The sequence below is a fragment of the Manihot esculenta genome, chromosome 10 (genome assembly GCF_001659605.2).
Source record: "Manihot esculenta cultivar AM560-2 chromosome 10, M.esculenta_v8, whole genome shotgun sequence".
In the NCBI taxonomy this organism is placed as follows: domain Eukaryota; kingdom Viridiplantae; phylum Streptophyta; class Magnoliopsida; order Malpighiales; family Euphorbiaceae; genus Manihot; species Manihot esculenta.
In genome coordinates, this window is record NC_035170.2 from 27,597,581 (window position 1) to 27,616,065 (window position 18,485).

Here is an 18,485-nt window from a genome sequence, read left to right on the forward strand (position 1 = left end):
GCTGCATTCTGTCCTTGATTCTGGTGAGATGAGCCTCCACCAAAGGGTCTTGAGGTGCCTTTTATGTCCTCCAAGGTCCACCCAATTGCTTTTTTGTGCTTCCTTAACACATCAAGGAGCTTTTCTTCTTCTTCTTGGCTGAGCTGGTTGGAAATAATTACTGGAAGTGTATTTCCAGCCTCCAAGTAGGCATATTTGAGATGATCTGGCAGGGGCTTCAGATCTGGTGCACTTTCTGTCTTTGTCTTAACCTGCTGTCTGCTAGTTGATTGGGGCAGATTTCTTGTTGACTTGGGCAAATCATCCGGTGATCTGGGCAAATCTCCTTCTGTCATTTTTGTCTGCTCACTGATTTGGGCAGATTGCCTGGGTGATTTGGGCAAATCACCTTCTGTCATTTCTGTCTGCTGGTTGATTTGGGCAGATTGCCTGGGTGATTTGGGCAAATCACTCGCAGAATCTGCCCACATCACTATCTGGTCTGTCTCTGAGCAGTTTCTGTCCATCTCTTCATATCCTTCAAACTCCATGGTTAATGTGCCATCATGCACATCAATTTTGGTTCTTGCTGTGCTCAAGAATGGCCTTCCAAGTAGGATGTCAGAGGTGGTTGATTTTTGGACAGCAGCAGGTTCAACAATTTCTGGTGTAATTGTGGAGGTTTCAGCAGGTTCAGGTTCGGTTGGGGCAATTTCAGTAGTTGCTGATTTTTGGATAGCAGGTGCTGTTTCTGCAGTGTATATTTCTAATTCAGCAGGTTCAGCAACAGGCTGTGCTGGGAATGTTGCTGGTTCAGAATTGTTGACAGCAGTTGTTGTCTTTGTTTCAGTAGCTTGGACAGGTAGGTTCCCAGCTTGAACTTCAGCTTCTTCACGTGCAACAGGGGGTTCTGCCATTGCTGGATTTTCCACAGTAATTTGGAGCTTAGTTTCTGGTGCAATTTCAGCAGTGGCAGGCATGGCAGTGGGTGATTTTGTTGGTGCGTAAAATTCTGCAGCAGGTGCAGAAAAATCTGCTGGTGTAGAAAATTCTGCAGTAACTTGGAATCGGGTATCTGGTTCAGCTTCAAGTGTAGTGGTGATTTGTACAGCAGACTCAACAGCTTGTTCTGTTTCTTGGGAACTTTCGTCATCGTCCCATAGATCTTGAAGCTCTTCCTCTCTTCTTAATATGTGCGCGTTCAGTGAGTTGACCGCTTGATCCACTTGCTGTTGGAGAATTTTTCCAGAAATTCCCAATTTCCTTACCTGTTCTTCAAGTTCCATAAGGGAGTTCTGAGGTGCTGCTTGGGCTTGATAGTTTTGGTAGTAGTTAGCCCTTGCATAGTCATAATTCGGGTGGTCCCTCCAACATGGATTGTAGGTATCAAGATAGGGATCATGTCTTGGCTGGCTATTGAATCCTGCAAAGGCATGTACTTGCTGGTCATATTGATAAAGTGTGGGACATTGATCAGTTGGGTGTCCCACATATCCACATATCCTACATGGTCTTGGTGGCTGAAAGTGTTGTCGAAGCCGTCAAAAATAACCTATTATCAATCAACAAATAAATTTGCAGATAGTGGCAATAGGGTCGAACCACAGGGAATTGACACTAAAGACTTTCCTAATAATGACCAAGGCAAATAACAAGTAAATAAAAGAGGGGGGTTTGTTTTGATGAGTTTAAAATCTAAAAGCAAAAGAGAACAATAATTTAATTGAAAAGGAATTTCAATGAGAAAGAGATTCTAGCTGAAGTGTGAGTCTAATTCAGTTTGTTCAGAATTGATCATTGATTATTAAAGACTCCTATTTAATTCCAATAAATCAGTTTTGGTTGTGGAAGACGCTTCTCACAATCCAAATTCCTCCTTAGTTCTAGTTTGATTAGGAAACGTTCGCTAATCAAACACTGATCAACAAGTTGCCAAGGAACGTCCTTGGGGCATTTAGCATCGAACAACCGTTAACTGCATTAAGATTTAGAGAAACCTAATTCTAACCTTGCCAACCGCGTGGTCAAGTTTAGATCATGCAACTTGATTAAATTTGTGTTCAAATAATATAAGCAATTACGGACTTAAATTATTCAAACAATTGTTACTCAAGCAATTAAAAGCAATAGGCCTAAATTGATTCTAAAAGCAAAGCAACAATTATAGAAAGATCAAATTGCATAAATATTGAAAATAACTAGAAGTTTAACAATGGAGATTTAAATCTCCCAATTCATCACAAATCTGAATTTTCCAACTTCAACTAGAAAATAATGAATTTAGCCACTCATGGTGACTAAAATACACAAAAATAAAGAAAAGAAAAAGAAAGTTTCTGCTGTGTTGCTGGAGAATTTCCGAGGATGGCAGATGCTGAAAGATGATGATATGCTGGTTTGGATGTTGCCCTTATATAGCTGGAGAATCCCAATTCCAATTTGATTAGGGTTTTGGAATCTCAATTTGATTTGGTCTTCTTTGTAGTCTTTGATTCCTCTTTGGTTTTTGTATTTGATTGAGAATGGAACTCTCTAAGTGAAGGGCGTGGCTCTTGGGACTGATCTTGTGGTGTTTGAAGTGGACTTGGACTTCTTTTCTTTGAATTTCTAATTTCTGCTCTTTTCCCGCCTCTGCTGTATTTTCTGCTATTAAAGTGATTTGGGCAAATCCTGCGAGTGATTTGGGCAAATCACTTGCTCATTTTGCCCCAATCGCTTCCTGGGGTTCAGTCCAGTTTCTGTCTCTGTCTCTGCGAGTGATTTGGCCAGTTCCTGCGAGTGATTTGGCCAAATCACTCAGACCCAATCACTTTTCCAGCTTTTTCTTCACTTTTTCTCCAACTTTCCAATTTCTTCCTTTTCTGCAAAAACATGACAAAAACACAAATTAAGCTAGAAAAATGTGTAAATAAACAGTAATAAATATAATAAAAATGTGGCTAAATTATGCTTGATCATGCATATAGAGCTACTTTGGACTGTAGAGAGAAGATAGTTAATCTCAGAGACCAGGATGGGTCAGAATGTGTCTTTAGAGGAGACAGGAGAGGTGCACCCAGAGGTTTGATTTCAGCCCTTTAGGCTCGTCGTTTGCTTAAGAGGGGTTGTCAGGGGTTTCTAGCTCATGTGAGAGAGCTAGACAGTCAGGTTAGGGAACCAGCAGCGATACCAGTTGTTCGAGAGTTTCCAGATGTGTTCCCAGACGAACATCCAGGATTACCACCTGATAGGGAGATAGAGTTTGAAATAGAATTGCTGCCTGGTACTAGACCTATCTCTATTCCTCCCTACAGGATGGCACCAGCAGAGTTAAAAGAGTTGAAAAAGCAGTTGCAGGACTTGGTAGATAAGGGTTACATCCGCCCTAGTACCTCACCTTGGGGTGCTCTAGTGCTCTTTGTTAGAAAGAAGGATGGATCCCTCAGACTTTGTATCGACTACAGACAGTTGAACAAGGTCACTACCAAGAATAGGTATCCTCTACCTAGGATTGATGATCTATTTGACCAGCTAGCTGGAGCAGGTTGTTTCTCTAAAATAGATCTGAGGTCCGGGTATCATCAGTTGAGAGTCAGAGAGGCAGATGTGCCAAAGACAGCTTTCAGGACTAGATATGGGCATTATGAGTTCTTAGTGATGCCGTTCGGGTTGACTAATGCCCCTGCAGCATTCATGGATCTCATGAACAGAGTTTTCAGCGAGTATCTGGATCACTTTGTTATTGTTTTCATCGACGATATCTTGGTGTATTCCAGAGATGCAAAGCAGCATGCCCAACATCTGAGGATAGTTCTGCAGACACTGAGAGAGCATGGTTTGTATGCCAAGTTCTCTAATTGTGAGTTTTGGTTGAGGAGCATTTCCTTCTTGGGACATGTAGTATCAGCAGAGGGTATTGAGGTAGACCCCAAGAAGATAGAGGCTGTAGCTAACTGGCCCAGACCCACTACAGTGACTGAGATTAAAAGCTTTCTGGGACTGGCAGGTTACTATAGGAGGTTCGTTCAGAACTTCTCAAAGATAGCAGCTCCTATGACCAAACTGACTCAGAAGAACCAGAAGTTTGTCTGGTCAGACCAGTGCGAGGAGAGCTTTGAGGAGCTCAAGAGGAGATTGACAACAGCACCAGTGCTAGCTCTGCCTATCAGTAATGAGGATTTCACAGTGTTCTGTGATGCATCTCGAGTGGGATTAGGCTGTGTTTTGATGCAGAGTGATAGGGTGATTGCTTATGCTTCTAGAAAGTTAAAGAAGCACGAATTGAATTACCCCACCCATGACCTTGAGATGGCAGCAGTTATTTTTGCACTCAAGATGTGGCGGCATTACCTCTACGGGGTTAAATGCGAGATCTTCACCGATCATAAGAGTTTACAGTACATCTTGAGTCAGAGAGAGCTGAATTTGAGGCAGAGAAGATGGGTAGAATTGCTTGTAAGATCCAGTATCATCCGGGTAAGGCGAATGTTGTGGCAGACGCCCTAAACCGGAAGTCACTAGGCAGTTTAGCCCATATAGCAGCAGAGCGGAGACCAGTTGTGATGGAGCTTTACAAGCTCTTAGAAGACGGGTTACAGTTAGACTTATCTAGTACAGGTGCGTTGATAGCACAGATGAGAGTGACACCTGTGTTTCTGGAGCAGATCGCTCAGAGACAACATGAGGATCCTGAGTTGATGAAGATTGTCAGGACTGTTCAGTCAGGCAACAGTGCAGAGTTCAGATTTGACAGCAAAGGGATCCTTCGCTATGGGAGTCGACTTTGTGTACCAGATAGTAGCAGTCTGAAGGAAGACATTATGAGGGAAGCTCATAATACGAGGTATAGTGTTCACCCAGGAGCCACCAAGATGTACCAGGATCTGAAAAGAGTCTATTGGTGGCCAGCCATGAAGAAAGAAGTGGCACAGTTCGTGATAGCCTGTGAGGTTTGTCAGAGGGTAAAACTAGAGCATCAGAAACCAGCTGGAATGCTTAATCCATTGCCGAAACCAGCTGGAATGCTTAATCCATTGCCAATTCCAGAATGGAAATGGGAGAACATAGCTATGGATTTTGTAGTGGGTTTACCAGCAACGTCCAACAAGATAGACTCTATATGGGTGATTGTGGACAGACTCACGAAATCTGCTCATTTCATTCCAGTTCGGAGTACCTATGCTGTGGATAAGTTGGCTCAGGTCTATCTGGATGAGATAGTGAAATTACATGGAGTTCCAGTGTCTATAGTCTCAGACAGAGGACCTCAGTTTACCTCCCGATTTTGGCAAAGTCTGCAGAGTGCGATGGGCACGAGATTGGATTTTAGTATTGCTTTCCACCCACAGACTGATGGACAGTCAGAGAGGATCATCCAGACCATAGAAGATATGCTTCGACTTTGTGTGTTAGACTTTGGCGGTTCTTGGAGGCAGCATCTACCTTTGGTGGAGTTTGCCTACAATAACAGCCATCATGCTAGCATAGGGATGGCTCCTTATGAAGCTTTGTATGGGAGGAAGTGCAGATCACCTGTTTGCTGGGAAGAGGTAGGAGAGAAGGCTCTTGCAAGGCCAGAGTTAGTAGAGATTACCAGTAGAGTGGTGCCCATGATCAGAGATAGAATCAGGACAGCTCAGAGTAGACAGAAAAGTTATGCAGACATTCGCAGGAAGCAGTTAGAGTTTCAGGAGGGTAGTCTAGTATTGCTAAAAGTGTCTCCAATGAAAGGAGTGGCTCGTTTTGGAAGAAAAGGTAAGTTAGCTCCATGGTACATTGGACCCTTTGAGATCTTGCAGAGGATCAGGAATGTGTCGTATAAGCTAGATTTACCTGCTTCTATGGAGAGAATTCACCCGGTATTTCATGTTTCTATGCTACGACAGTTTATGTCAAATTCGAGTCAGGTTCTGAGTGAGCCTGATGTGGAGATTCTAGGGGATCTCACCTATATAGAGCAGCCAGTGCGGATTCTGGACACACAGATCAGACAGCTAAGGAACAAAGAGATCCCAATGGTGAAAGTTCTGTGGAACCACCATAATCTCGAGGAATGCACCTGGGAGACGCGAGAGTCGATGCTTCAGCAGTATCCATATTTATTTTGAGGTTAGTTTTCTCCTTTTTATGTGTTTATGATTTGTTTTAGGATCATTCGAAGACGAATGGTCTTAAGGGGGGGAGAATGTAATACCCGGCTGGAGTCCGGCATCGGAATTTTGCTTTCCGGTAAGATTCGAGATGTCGAAAGTCTCTAAAAGGGTTCGATTTATGTTTTTCTCAAATGTTTTGATATGTTCCTTAAGTTTTAAGCATAAGGAAATGAAATTTTGAGTGAATTGAACCAAGGCAGCAAAACCAGGTTCGGCCGCCGAAGTTGAGGTTCGGCCGCCGAACATGCATGGCTTTCGGTTTCACGATAGGCCGCCGAAGGTGGTCTGGCCAGCCACCTATAAAACGGCCCTCAGTCGGTTGAAGCGGTAAGATCACCGTTTCCTTTGCCTTCTGAGGTGAGACTCTGTCCTTATTGAGTACTCTTTCATGTTTTCATTAAATCATGCAAAGATTTGATTGAGTTTTGTGTTATTTTGAAGGTTTTGAGCTTTAACCACAAAGTTGTGAATTTTGGAGAGTTTGAAGAAGAGTTGCTTCAAAACTCCACGTTAGGATCATTCATCTGCTTGTTTTCAAAAGGTAAGTGAAGATCCTGAACTTGTTTTTATGATTTTTAATGGTTTTATGGAGTTTATGGAGAGCGTTGCATGAATAGGTTAAAAAGAGAGTTTTTGATGATTTTATGAGAAGAGCATGTTTATGTGTTATATGTTTTGTGTTGTTGGGGTTTTTAGGTAGTTGTTGACCCCTTTGAGCATATACATGAGTGTATGCAAGTTGAGGAATTGAGGTGTTTGTGTGTGAGTTGATTTTGGTGCTTTTGACAAGAGGCAGAGCAAGTTTATGCCTTGCGGATGAACTCAGGTTCGGCCGCCAAAGGTACATTCGGCCGCCGAACCCATGAGGAGGTGGCTTCGGCTGCCCAAGCTTGCCCCCGAGCTTTTGGACTTTTGTCTCTGGAGTGCCTTTTGGCCTCCGAAACTTGCCCCCGAAAGGGTTCGACAGCTGAAAGTGGAAGTTCGACCGCCGAAGGTGCTTGAGTTTCGTCTCTGGAGAGGACTTTCGGCCGCCGAACCTGCCGCCGAAAGTGTCCTGTCCAGCCTTCCTTTGCATGCTTTGCATGGATGTTAGAGTGAGTTTACGGGGAGTCTTGGGGAGTTTCATAAAGTTGTTCATAAGCTAGTTTGGTCCCTCATTTGAGTCCATCTGTATAGGTACAGACCAGAGGAACCAGAGAGAGCAGCAGTGAGTACTACTCCAGAGTTTTTAGAGCCTGCAGAGTCAGTCCAGATAGCCAGAGGTGAGTGGAACTAAACTTAATGTTTTTAATTGAGAAATGAAATGTTTTGCGCATAGTTCATGCATCATGAGTATATAGTAGGTTGTTTGCATTAAAATCCATGAAAATGTTGCATTGCATAGTTATTTGTTGATGTGGGTGAATGCTGAATGATCCAATAGTCTTTGAGAGAAGTCCAGGAGCCTTTGACTACGCCCTGGCAGGTATATAGTAAAGTCTAGGAGCCTTTGACTACGCCCTGGCAATGGTAAGTACAGAGGTGTTATATACACATATATATATATGACAGGAAGACCAGGTGCTCGATTCTACGCCCTGGCACGGCAGAGTTACCGGGACTATGTGGTGACAGGTTTACCCTTGATGTGGATTGTCTGTGATATGGTGCATTCCATGAGATCATATTTTCATGAGATGTTTTACTATTCTACTCATTGGGCTATAGACCTCATCCCACTCCCTTAACCCCAGTTTTGCAGGTTCAGTGTACAGTGTACAGTGTACAGGGACAGTCCAGCAGAGTTTAGGAAGAGAGAAGAGTATTGTAACAGAATAATGTGGACATGTAAATTTCAAGAGATGTAACAGTTGTGTATACAGTTAAAGTTGTGCTTGACTTAGTTGTTATTGAGTTGTATATCTTTTGCTTACATGGTTTGTTCATAGAACTGTTTTACAAAGTATGTGAAAAACCAGGCTTAACAGGTATGAGTTAACCCATCTAGAGCAAGCTCTAGTCAGGGGTACAGAGTACAGAGATAGTGCATGCACAAGTTAAGCCCTGGTACAGAGAAAAGTTTTTATTTTCACAGAAAATATATGACCATGTATGAGAGTTTACAGGTACTCAGAAAGTATAGTAGGCTTGCTACGGGTTTTGGCGGCCTTAAGCCGACCTGAATCCTAGCGCCGGTGACGGTCCATTTTGGGGTCGTTACAAAAACGATTTACTAAACGCTGATTTATGCAGGAACACCAGTCGGGAGAATATGAGGGACAAGAGAAGCTTGACTGAAATAAAAACAGGGGAGACAACATGCTGCACAGCCTTGCCCACAGACGATCTGCCCAAATCGACAAAGTAGACAGACCTTGATCTACCCAATTCCACAAAGCAGACAGACCTTGATCTGCCCAAATCACCAGAGCAGACAGATTTGCCCAGAGGCGATTTGACCAAATCACCAGAGCAAGCAGAAAATGATCTACCCAATTCAATGGACAGACAGCAAACTTCAGATCAGACAGCACCAGCACCAGACCTAAAACCTCTACCTGGGCACCTAAAATATGCATACTTGGGGGTAGAGAAGAGACTACCAGTCATAGTGTCCAATCAACTAAGCCAATATGAAGAAGAAAGTATTCACAAGTATTGAAAAAGCACAAGAAAGCCATAGGTTGGACCATAGAGGGCATAAAAGTCATCTCACCATTAATATGTATGCACAGAATACTCATGAAAGAGGATTGCAAACCTGTCCGTGATGCTCAAAGGAGGTTAAACCCTCCTATAATGGAGGTTGTGAAGAAAGAGATAGACAAGCTCCTAGACGCCGGGGTCATCTACCCAATCTCTAATAGCAAATGGGCAAGCCCTATACATGTAGTTTCAAAGAAGACTGGGATCACCAATACATACCGGCATCAGCAACGAGGGACGTCGATGGAGCCACAACCTGATTCCCCACTCACTTCATCAATGCTGTCATAAGCCACATCAGAACATGCAGCACCTTCAACCACACACAACCTATCTAGTCACCCTAATGATTTGCCCAAATCACCACCCAAAGGGCACGCCGCGATAGCCTTGACCTTTAATAAACACACAGAGGGCACCAGAAATACAGCCACACGGATCGAAGCTCAGCAACCAGCAGCCAACCATTCCACAAATTCTCACCTTGGCAGAATAGAGACCCAGATTACGCATATAGGAAGCATGTTGCAGCTACTAGTGCAACATTTCTTGCCTGGAGACAACCAGCAACCCTGATTTGGCCACTGATTTGGCAAAAAATACCTCAGGGAGTCCCTTTCTCTTGACTTAAATATTTTGCATTGAGGATAATGCCTAGAATAGGTGTGGGGGTGCATTTTTCTGATCACTTTATTGTTCATATAGTTTTAGTTTTCCTTCATAATTATATCTGATGATCTGAGATCCAAAGAAAATGGGGTTTTACAATGGGTTCTGTAAAACTGGAAAAACTTAGACCTAGAGGAGAGTATTTCTCCTTTTATATGTTTCCTTTTGTCTGCTAGTGACGTGCTAACAGAACGTATATCATTGGACCACCTGTCCCTGCTACGTTGATTCGGATGTACGAAGGAATCAGATCTCTGCCCCATGCGTAACGGCCTCTGATCCTCTTCACGCGCGTGTAGATGGGTCCACAAGGCAGATAAATGAGTCTTCCTTCTGGTTCTAGGCTGGGCCGGGAGATAGGAGCAAAGCTGGGCCCAAAGGAGATCGGCCCGAGGTGCCGTGAAGGCGAGGCCAGCCTGGTGGAGAAATTCAGAGGGGCCCGGTATCAAGGCTCGAAAAGGCCAGACCTGTTAGTGCAGAGGATGTGTGGGCTTTTGAGCGATGGGCCGCGATCGTGGGCTTGGCCCCTGACTGGGGTGGAAAAATCCAGCGGTCATCAATTGCCCCTTTACCTCCTCGGCAGTTATTGCCCCAACTGTCGAGGGGGTAAACATCAAGAATCATTATGACCGCGCCTGTTTGAATTCAGCTTGCTTCATGACGCCCTTTCATCTTTTTGTCACTTGTAGCTTTAAATCTTCTCCGTCTTTTTTCTATTTTTAGCTTTCCTCTGCTCTTTGTGCGCACTATTATCTTCACTTTCCTGCCTTTATCTTCCCGATACGCTTTCTTTCCTCTTTTGTGAATAGCTTTTAAGGATTCTGATGCCGCTAGCCTAGAGTATAAGGTCGCCCTGTCTTACATTAAAATCTCAGTCTCTGGCTATATATTAATAACACCTCCTTCTCATCCTCGGGCTCCTTATCGGGACAACGGGATCTCTTTTTCCGATCTTCCTTCCTCTGGTTCAATTGATCTCCCGAAAGATGCAAGTTTAGTTTTCTTTATCATGTGGAAAAGGTATGGTTTATCCCTCTCTTATCTCCTTCTTTCAACGGGGTTTTCCAATATTTCGGAATTGTTTTTCGGACGCTGGCCCCTGGTTTTACTCTCTTTATGTTTTCTCTTGAATTTGCTACGTCTTTCATAGGGGTCTGTCCTAACCTTGCTTTTGTGATTTTTGCAGCCTTTGGTGGTAAAGATGAACCGGATTATGCCCCCTAAGACTCTTACGCCGACCATAGGGAGCTTGAACGTTGCTTCGAATGTCTTCCTAATGGGGCGATTGGCGAGGGAGGTTACTCGACAAGTTGCCAGAATCATGTTTTCCAGGTCGTCCGGACGACCTCCTCCCCCTGCTCCTGCCCGGGCTCCTGTCTTTCTTTCTCCTGGGGAGGAGGAGGAGATTCTCGTGGTGCCCCTAATGTCTGCTCCTGACTCGAACTCATGGAATAGCATGGTTTCTGAGGCTTATTATGAGATACGAGATGCCGTCTACACACGTAATATTAGCAAGGGTAACCTGCTAAAATTAGTCCAACATAGTATGTGTGTAGATTTGCAACATTTACTTGTTCCATTGCTCTTCAGAATGCCTCGCCGGTTTTCCTCGGCTTGCTCGAGTGTATCGTGCATCACACTTGGGCGGCAGGAAGCCTGCCTATGATGGAACAGTGAGAAATGCTTATGGGGTTCAACTTATTCAGTTCCCCTATAATAAAAAGACAGAGCTCAGTCGGCCTGTGAAGCTCATCTTCTGAACTATGAGAATTCTTCTGAAGTTGAAAGTTAAGATAGTAGTGTAGGTGATAATGATGTAAACGTAGATGATGATGTATCCGAGCATGTAAATCCTTTAAGGGTAGCCTTTCATCCCGTAGTGTAAGTATCTGTAACATGCTGTAATGTATTTTTCTTTTAATGAAATTTTTGTTTTTCGTTCGTATTCGAGCTGTTCTTTCCTTATCATGAGCGAAGTATTTAGACTGCATGTTTCGTAATTTTTGCTGAGGGATCCGCTGTATCGTTTTTCCTCCTCGCCTCCTAGCCGATCAGAACTAGAGTTTGTTTAGCCAACTGAGCTTTTGGTTTACTCTTTCCGAGCTGGACTAACCGCTTTTGGTTTACTCTTTCCGAGCTGGACTAACCGCTTTTGGTTTACTCTTTTCGAGCTGGACTAACTGCTTTTGGTTTACTCTTTTCGAGCTGGACTAACCGTACTCGCGAGCTCTGTTTTTAACCAGTGAGTTGAGCTCTTGACCCGCAGGTTTGTATGATTCCAAGACGTCCTTATTACTTCGTTACTACCAGTTCGGGCTCGTACACTTTGCTTAATAATGATAAGTCAGATCATGTACCTTTTTAGGTGATGAGCAGGGCTTGTCTTTCTACCTTTAGTACTGACCTGTCAGGGGATGAAGTTGAGGTCTCTTCTGCTCATACCATTGGGTTTCTCCCCTAAACTTTGTTTGTAATCGTGTGGGCTTATTTTAGCCGACTTTACGTTTCTTCTTGGTTACGAGTTCAGATGTCTGTTCATGGCAAACTGACTCGAGCTGTGAGCACAGTCCTTTGCCTTCGTTTATCCTCCTATGTGTTCCTGCATTTATGGGCCTTTTCATAGAGGGAGCTCGGTTCTCTGTTATTTCCTCTATACTTAGCTTCGTTCTGCCTGAGTGTTTCATGTTGCGGGTCTATCCGAGCTGGGAGCTCGGTTCTTCGCTCTTTGCTTAGGTTTTTATGCCTATAGTCCGTGACGCTGCGTATTTCGCTCAGGAGTTCAGAATTTTGCTTTTTCGCTTTGGTGTTCCGAGCTCGTTTGTGAGGTCGGACTTAGCCTTTCTTTTTCCAAGCTACCTACCCTCGAGCGTTTTGTGGGTTCTTTGCTGTTTAGATCTCTCTCTGAGCTAGTTGAGCTGGTTTAGGACTAGCGGTCACTTTTCGAGGTCGGTGCCTCTTATGATTGCCCCAATCTTTTGTGGGAGGTAGGAACTATGTCCTTTTACCTCCCTGGGATCCGTGAGGTCTTCTACTTCTCTGAGATCTCTGTATCTCAATGAGGTCTCTATATCTCAGTGAGGTCTTCTATCTCTCTGAGATCTCTATATCTCAGTGAGATCTTCTATCTCTCTGAGATCTCTATATCTCAGTGAGATCTTCTGCCTCTCTGAGATCTCTATATCTCAGTGAGGTGTTCTATCTCTCTGAGATCTCTATATCTCAGTGAGGTCTTCTATCTCTCTGAGATCTCTATATCTCAGTGAGATCTTCTAGTGCCAGGAGATCTTGGGGATCCTCGTCTTCTACCTCCCTGAGATCTCTATATTTCAGTGAGGTCTTCTGTCTCTCTGAGATCTCTATATCTCAGAAAGGTCTTTTGAGCTTTGTTCTTTGTTTTCTACAGAGAATCATTCACAATAATAAAGATAATCTCGTTTTGGAAGGAATGATGTTATTTTATTCATTCATATTTTTCAGAGTACAATGCTTTTCTTTACAAATATTTCAGGGGAAATATCTCTTCAAGTGTTGGATATTCCAGGCTTGGGGCTCGGGATTTCCTTGCATATCTTCGATTCGGTATACTCCTGGCTTAACCACTTTTGCTATCCTGAATGGGCCCTCCCAGGTCGGTGTCAACTTGCCCACTGCTGCTCTTTTTCCCGTAGCTTCTAAGTTTCTTAGGGCCAGGTCCCCTACCTTTAGACTTCTTTCCCTGACCCTTTGGTTGTAATAACGGGCTGCCTGTTGTTGGTAGGCAGCAGTTCGGACTTGGGCTTCTTCCCTAATTTCTTCGAGAGCGTCCAAGTTGTTCCTTAACTTGTCATCGTTGCTGTTCTCGTTAGCAAATTGGACTCGATGAGTGGGGATTTGCAGCTCGACTGGGACTACGGCCTCTGTGCCGTAAGCAAGTGCAAAGGGCGTTTCTTTAGTGGACGTTCTGGGGGTAGTTCGGAGTGCCCACAGGATACTATTGAGCTCTTCTGCCCAGTTCTCCTTTGCCCCATCCAGCCGTTTCTTTAATCCCTGGAGGATAGCTCTGTTGGTAACCTCTGTTTGACCATTGGTCTGAGGATGGGCCACTGAAGAAAACTTGTGCCATATGCCCATGTTTGCCGTAAATGCTCTGAAGGTGCTGCAGTCAAATTGTCTGCCATTGTCAGATATGAGTACTCTTGGTATGCCAAACCTGCAGATGATGTTTCCCCATACGAAGTCTATCATCTTGCGAGCTGTGATCGTGGCTATTGCTTCCGCCTCTGGCCATTTGGAGAAGAATTCCACAGCCACTACTACGAATTTCTTCTGTCCCGTGGTCTTGGGGAAGGGTCCCAGGATGTCTATTCCCCATTGTGAGAATGGCCATGGACTGGATATGTTGGCTTGAGGAGTGGCTGGGACTTTGATGGCGTTAGCAAATCTTTGGCATACGTCGCACCTTCGGACAAACTCTTCTGCCTCCTTTTTAACAGTGGGCCAGTAGTACCCTTGCCTGAATATTTTATTGGCTAAGGTCCCTGCTCCTTCGTGAGCTCCGCACATTCCCTTATGTATCTCTTCCATCACCTTTGTAGCCTCAGTCGGGCTCACACACCGGAGCCACGGGCTGGATTTCCCTTTTTTGTATAAGGTCCCCCTTATTGCTTGATAGTTGGCAGCACGAGCTGTTATCTTTCTAGCTTCATCTTTATCCTCAGGGAGCTTTCCCTTCTCCAGTTATTCTAGGTATGGGGTCATCCAAGTCGGGCTTTGTTCTACCTGCAATACCGTGTTTGTTTTATTAAAAGCAGGCGTGTGGACGTGCTGTATGTACACTTCATCGGGGAGCTGTTCTAATTCTTCTTTGGACAACCAACTAAGCAGGTCGGCTTCCTCATTTTTTTCTCGAGGTATTCTTTGAAATTTGATGGGAACTCCCCGATCTATGAGTTCAGCCTCTATAGCTTTTACTTTTGCCAGGTAGCTCTGCATGGTTGGGTCTCTGGCTTGATATGCCCCAGTTATCTGGTTGACCACCAGCTGTGAGTCGCTATTTACTTCGAGGTCAGTTGCCCCTACTTCCATGGCCACCAGCATCCCGTTTATTAAGGCTTCATACTCCACCATGTTATTGGAGGCTTTGAATTCTAAGCGTAGGGCGTAGCAAACCTTAAATCCTCCAGGCCCCTTAAGCATTATTCCAGCACCGCTGCCTTCGGTGCTTGAAGCCCCGTCTACATATAACTTCCAGCTGAACTTTTGGAAAAGTTCTTCCTTTCTTTGCTTCCCCGACACTTATGAAGATGATTCTCCTTGTTCTTCACTGAATGTGCACTCTGCTATGAAATCAGCAAGGGTCTGAGATTTTATGGCTGTTCGAGGTCGATACTCTAAGCAATAAGGACTAATCTCAATGGGCCAAGCTAGCATCCGACCTGAGGTCTCCAGTCTATGCAAAATCTTCTTCAAGGGTTGATCGGTCATTACTACTCCCTGGTGGCTTTCCAGATAAATCCTGAACTTTCGGACTGCCAGTAGTAGAGCATAGGCTATCTTCTCAATATTCAAATATTTGACCTCGGCGTCTTTAAGCACCTTGCTGACATAGAAAATAGGCTTCTGCTCTCCTTCTTCCACCCTTACCAATATGGCGCTGACTGCTTGCTCAGAGGCCACCAGGTATATCAGAAGTTCCTCCCCTTCCATGGGACTACTAAGCACGTGAGGCAAGCTGAGATAGCTTTTGAGTTCTTTGAAGGCTTCCCGACAGTCTTCTGTCCATTCGAAGTTTGGCACTTTCCTCAACTTCTTGAAGAATGGTAAACACTTTTCTGCCGACCTCGACATGAATCGATTAAGCGCCACTACTCTCCCGGTCAGTCTCTGGACGTCCCTTACGCAGGTCGGTTCTGGCATGTTCAATATGGCTTCTACCTTCTCTGGGTTGGGCTCGATACCTTTCCCACTCACCATGTACCCCAGGAATTTTCCTCCTCTGATGAAGAAGGCACATTTCGCTGGGTTCAACTTCATTCTGTACTGGTCTAATACTCCGAATACCTCCCTCAAATCTGCTATGTGCTGCTGGAAAGTTAGGCTTTTGACTACCATATCGTCTACATAAACCTCTACGTTTCTGCCGATCTGGCTTTTGAAGATTTTGTTCATCAGTCTTTGGTATGTTGCCCCGGCGTTTTTTAGCCCGAAGGGCATGGCTTTGTAGTAGTATGTCCCATCTTCTGTTATGAACGAGGTCTTTTCTTCATCTAACCGGTCCATTGGGATTTGATGATAGCCAGACATAGCATCCAAAGAAGACATGTAATCGAAACCGGCCGTAGAGTCAACCATTTTATTAATATCAGGGAGGGGATAACAATCTTTAGGACAGGCCTGATTTAGGTCAGTGAAATCTATGCACATCCTATATTTGCCATTGGCTTTTTTGACTAGTACAGGATTAGCTAACCACTGTGGGTACATGACTTTCCTAATAAAGCCTGCCTCTTCTAGCTTCAGTACCTCCTCCTTGGTAGCCTGTTGCTTCTCCCTTCCTACTACCCTCTTCTTCTGCTTTACCGGTCTAGCTTCAGGGAGGACATTCAACTTGTGCGTCATCACTTTTGGGTCAATCCCGGGCATGTCAGAAGGCTTCCAGGCGAAGCTTGATGCGTGATTTCGGATCAGGGCCATAACCTCAATTTTCTGCTCTTTGGTGAGGCCGGCGTTGAGACTGAAGAATTTATCTGTTTCTACTTCTGATAAGGGAAAAATCTCCAGTTCCCTTACCGGTTCTATCCTGGCCTCTGTTTTCTCATCTCGGACCTCCAGGACTTCTGAATCCAGCCTCTCCTCTGTTGAGCTCGGCTCTGCTACCGTGGCTAGGTACACTGCCCTTGCTTCCTCCTGGCTTCCCCGAACTATTCCCACCCCTGCTTCTGTTGGGAACTTCATTGCCAGGTATCTGATACTGGTGACGACCTCAAAGTCAAACAGCGCAGGTCTTCCCAGGATCGCATTGTAGCTCAGAGGAAGTTTGACTACCAGGAACACCGCATAATGAGTGCGAGTCCTAGGTGCTTCTCCTAGGGTGAGAGCCAGCTTCACCTTCCCTTCTACAGGTACTGGGACTCCTCCGATTCCTTTGACCGGTGCCTGATCCCGGACCAACTGTTCTTCAGGGGTTCCCATCTGCTGGAAGACCCGGTAGGGTAGCAGGTTGACCTTACTCCCATCATCCACTAGGATTTTCTTCACCCGATAGTTGTGGATGACAGCTTCAATGACAAGGGCATCGTCATGGGGCATTTGAACACCTTGAGCATCCTCCAGAGAGAAAGTGATGGCCACTGGAGAGTGTTCGACGACCTGCATGACCTTGGCGCCACTACTTTCTCCCTCTCGACTCCTCTTCTTTCCTCTACAACTCATCCGACCTCCTGTGCCCCCCAAGATCATGTTAATGGTCCCACTAGACCCATCATTCACTGCTCCCGCTCTCCTCGGCGCTTGGGTTGCCGAATTGGGCTGAGGTCTTTGTCCTTCCGATTTCTTCACGGAGTTCTTCAGGTGCCCTCTTTTTATCAGCCTCTCGATTTTTGCTATCAACTGGAAGCAGTTACTGGTATCATGGCCATGAGTGCGATGGAACTGACAGTATTTGTTAGGATTTCGCTGGTCGGCTTCTGTTCTCAGGGGTCTGGGCCACTCTACGAATTCTTTGTCTTGGACGGCCATGAGTACTTCGGCTCTAGAAGCGTTAAGTGGGGTCGGCTTCTCTGGGACCCACGAAGGGAGTGGCCTTTGGTCCCTTCGTTCCCAGGGCTGTCTGTAAGGCTCAGGCCTTTTGCCATGTTTCCTCTCATGCTTCTCCGGCCTCCTTTCCTCCGGGGCTTTCTCCTTACCTACCGCTTCCTTGGCGAATCGACTTGTTACTAAGGCATCATCCTGCCTTATATACTTTTCAGCCCTCTGCATCAGCTCGGCTAGTGAGGTCGGAGGCTTCCTGCTTAGTGAGCCGAAGAACTCAGCAGAGGTCGTTCCCTTCTGCATGGCCTCCACCGCCCTTCCCTCATCGAGCTCAGGAATTTGCAGAGCCTCTGTATTGAAACGAGCGATGTACTCCCTGAGCGATTCGTCTCTTCTCTGCTTGATTGTTTCCAGGTAGCTCGTCTTTCTGTCCGTAGGCACCCCGGCAATAAACCGGCTGATGAAGCGAGTGGCCAGATCTCCAAAACTGCTAATACTTCCAGACTCAAGGTTATTAAACCACGCCCTCGCTGGCCCCGAGAGGGTCATCGGGAATGCCTTGCACATCAAGGCATCTGACAGAGTCTGCAACTCCATGAAAGTCTTGTAGTTGAGGACATGCTCTCGTGGGTTTCCAGCTCCGTCATAAGCCGTCATTGATGGCATCGTAAACTTCTTTGGAACAGTCTCCTGCTGTACCCGCTTCGAGAAAGGTGAAGAAGTGGGCAGGAAGGTTTGGCTCTGATCCTTCTTTCCCAGCTCGGCTAAGAGCTGCTCTCTCAACTTCTGTAGCTTTTGGTCTACATTCTCATCTTCCAGCCTGGGTTTCTTCTCTAGGTGATATTCCTCCTCCTCTGCTTCACTTCTCGTCCACTTGGTTGTCCCGGCGGAATAGTTGTCAGCCTCATCATTCTCTATCATCTCCCTCACCCTCCTTCCATGGACTCGGGCCTCCGGTTCTTCTTCTTCCCCGGCTCTTCTCCCTCTTTCTTCGGTACCACGGCTACTGGTTTGAAGACGGTCAAGGGCAGGTTGGGGCTCATTGGTTTGGGGTTCTCCTACCACTGGGAGTGTATTTATCGGGGTGTTGAGGCCCCTTTGTTGCATTATCTGCCCCAACCAGTGGGTAGTGTTCTGCAGTTGGAGGGCCATGGCTTGAAGGTCCTAGTTGGATAAGGTAGCGGTGGGAGCATTCCCTGCCAAGCTTGGCGAGGGATTGAGAGGAATGGGTGTTTGGTTGTTTAGTGTTGTAGGGCTAGAAAAGGAGACCTGCTGCCCCTCTTGGGCAGAGCT

The 18,485-nt window shown here is 45.4% G+C and overlaps 2 protein-coding genes across 2 annotated transcripts in view; one reads left to right on the forward strand and one right to left on the reverse strand.

Moving 5' to 3' along the window:
* The window catches only part of LOC110624304 (probable LRR receptor-like serine/threonine-protein kinase At3g47570), a 29,632-nt gene extending 18,408 nt beyond the window's left edge, over window positions 1–11,224 (forward strand). The window contains exons 6-9 of the mRNA XM_043960722.1: window positions 722–841; window positions 998–1,077; window positions 10,651–10,966; window positions 11,055–11,224. Coding sequence (XP_043816657.1) covers window positions 722–841; window positions 998–1,077; window positions 10,651–10,966; window positions 11,055–11,224 — 686 coding nt within the window. The remainder of the gene's footprint in view (window positions 1–721; window positions 842–997; window positions 1,078–10,650; window positions 10,967–11,054) is intronic.
* A 3,514-nt stretch (window positions 11,225–14,738) lies between these two features.
* Window positions 14,739–18,113, reverse strand: LOC110624299. Its single transcript, XM_043960723.1, has 3 exons — window positions 17,811–18,113; window positions 16,374–17,750; window positions 14,739–14,996 (listed from the first exon to the last, which is right to left on the reverse strand). The coding sequence occupies exons 1-3, from the start codon at window positions 18,111–18,113 to the stop codon at window positions 14,739–14,741; spliced, it is 1,938 nt and encodes a 645-aa protein (XP_043816658.1).
* Window positions 18,114–18,485: the final 372 nt, after the last annotated feature.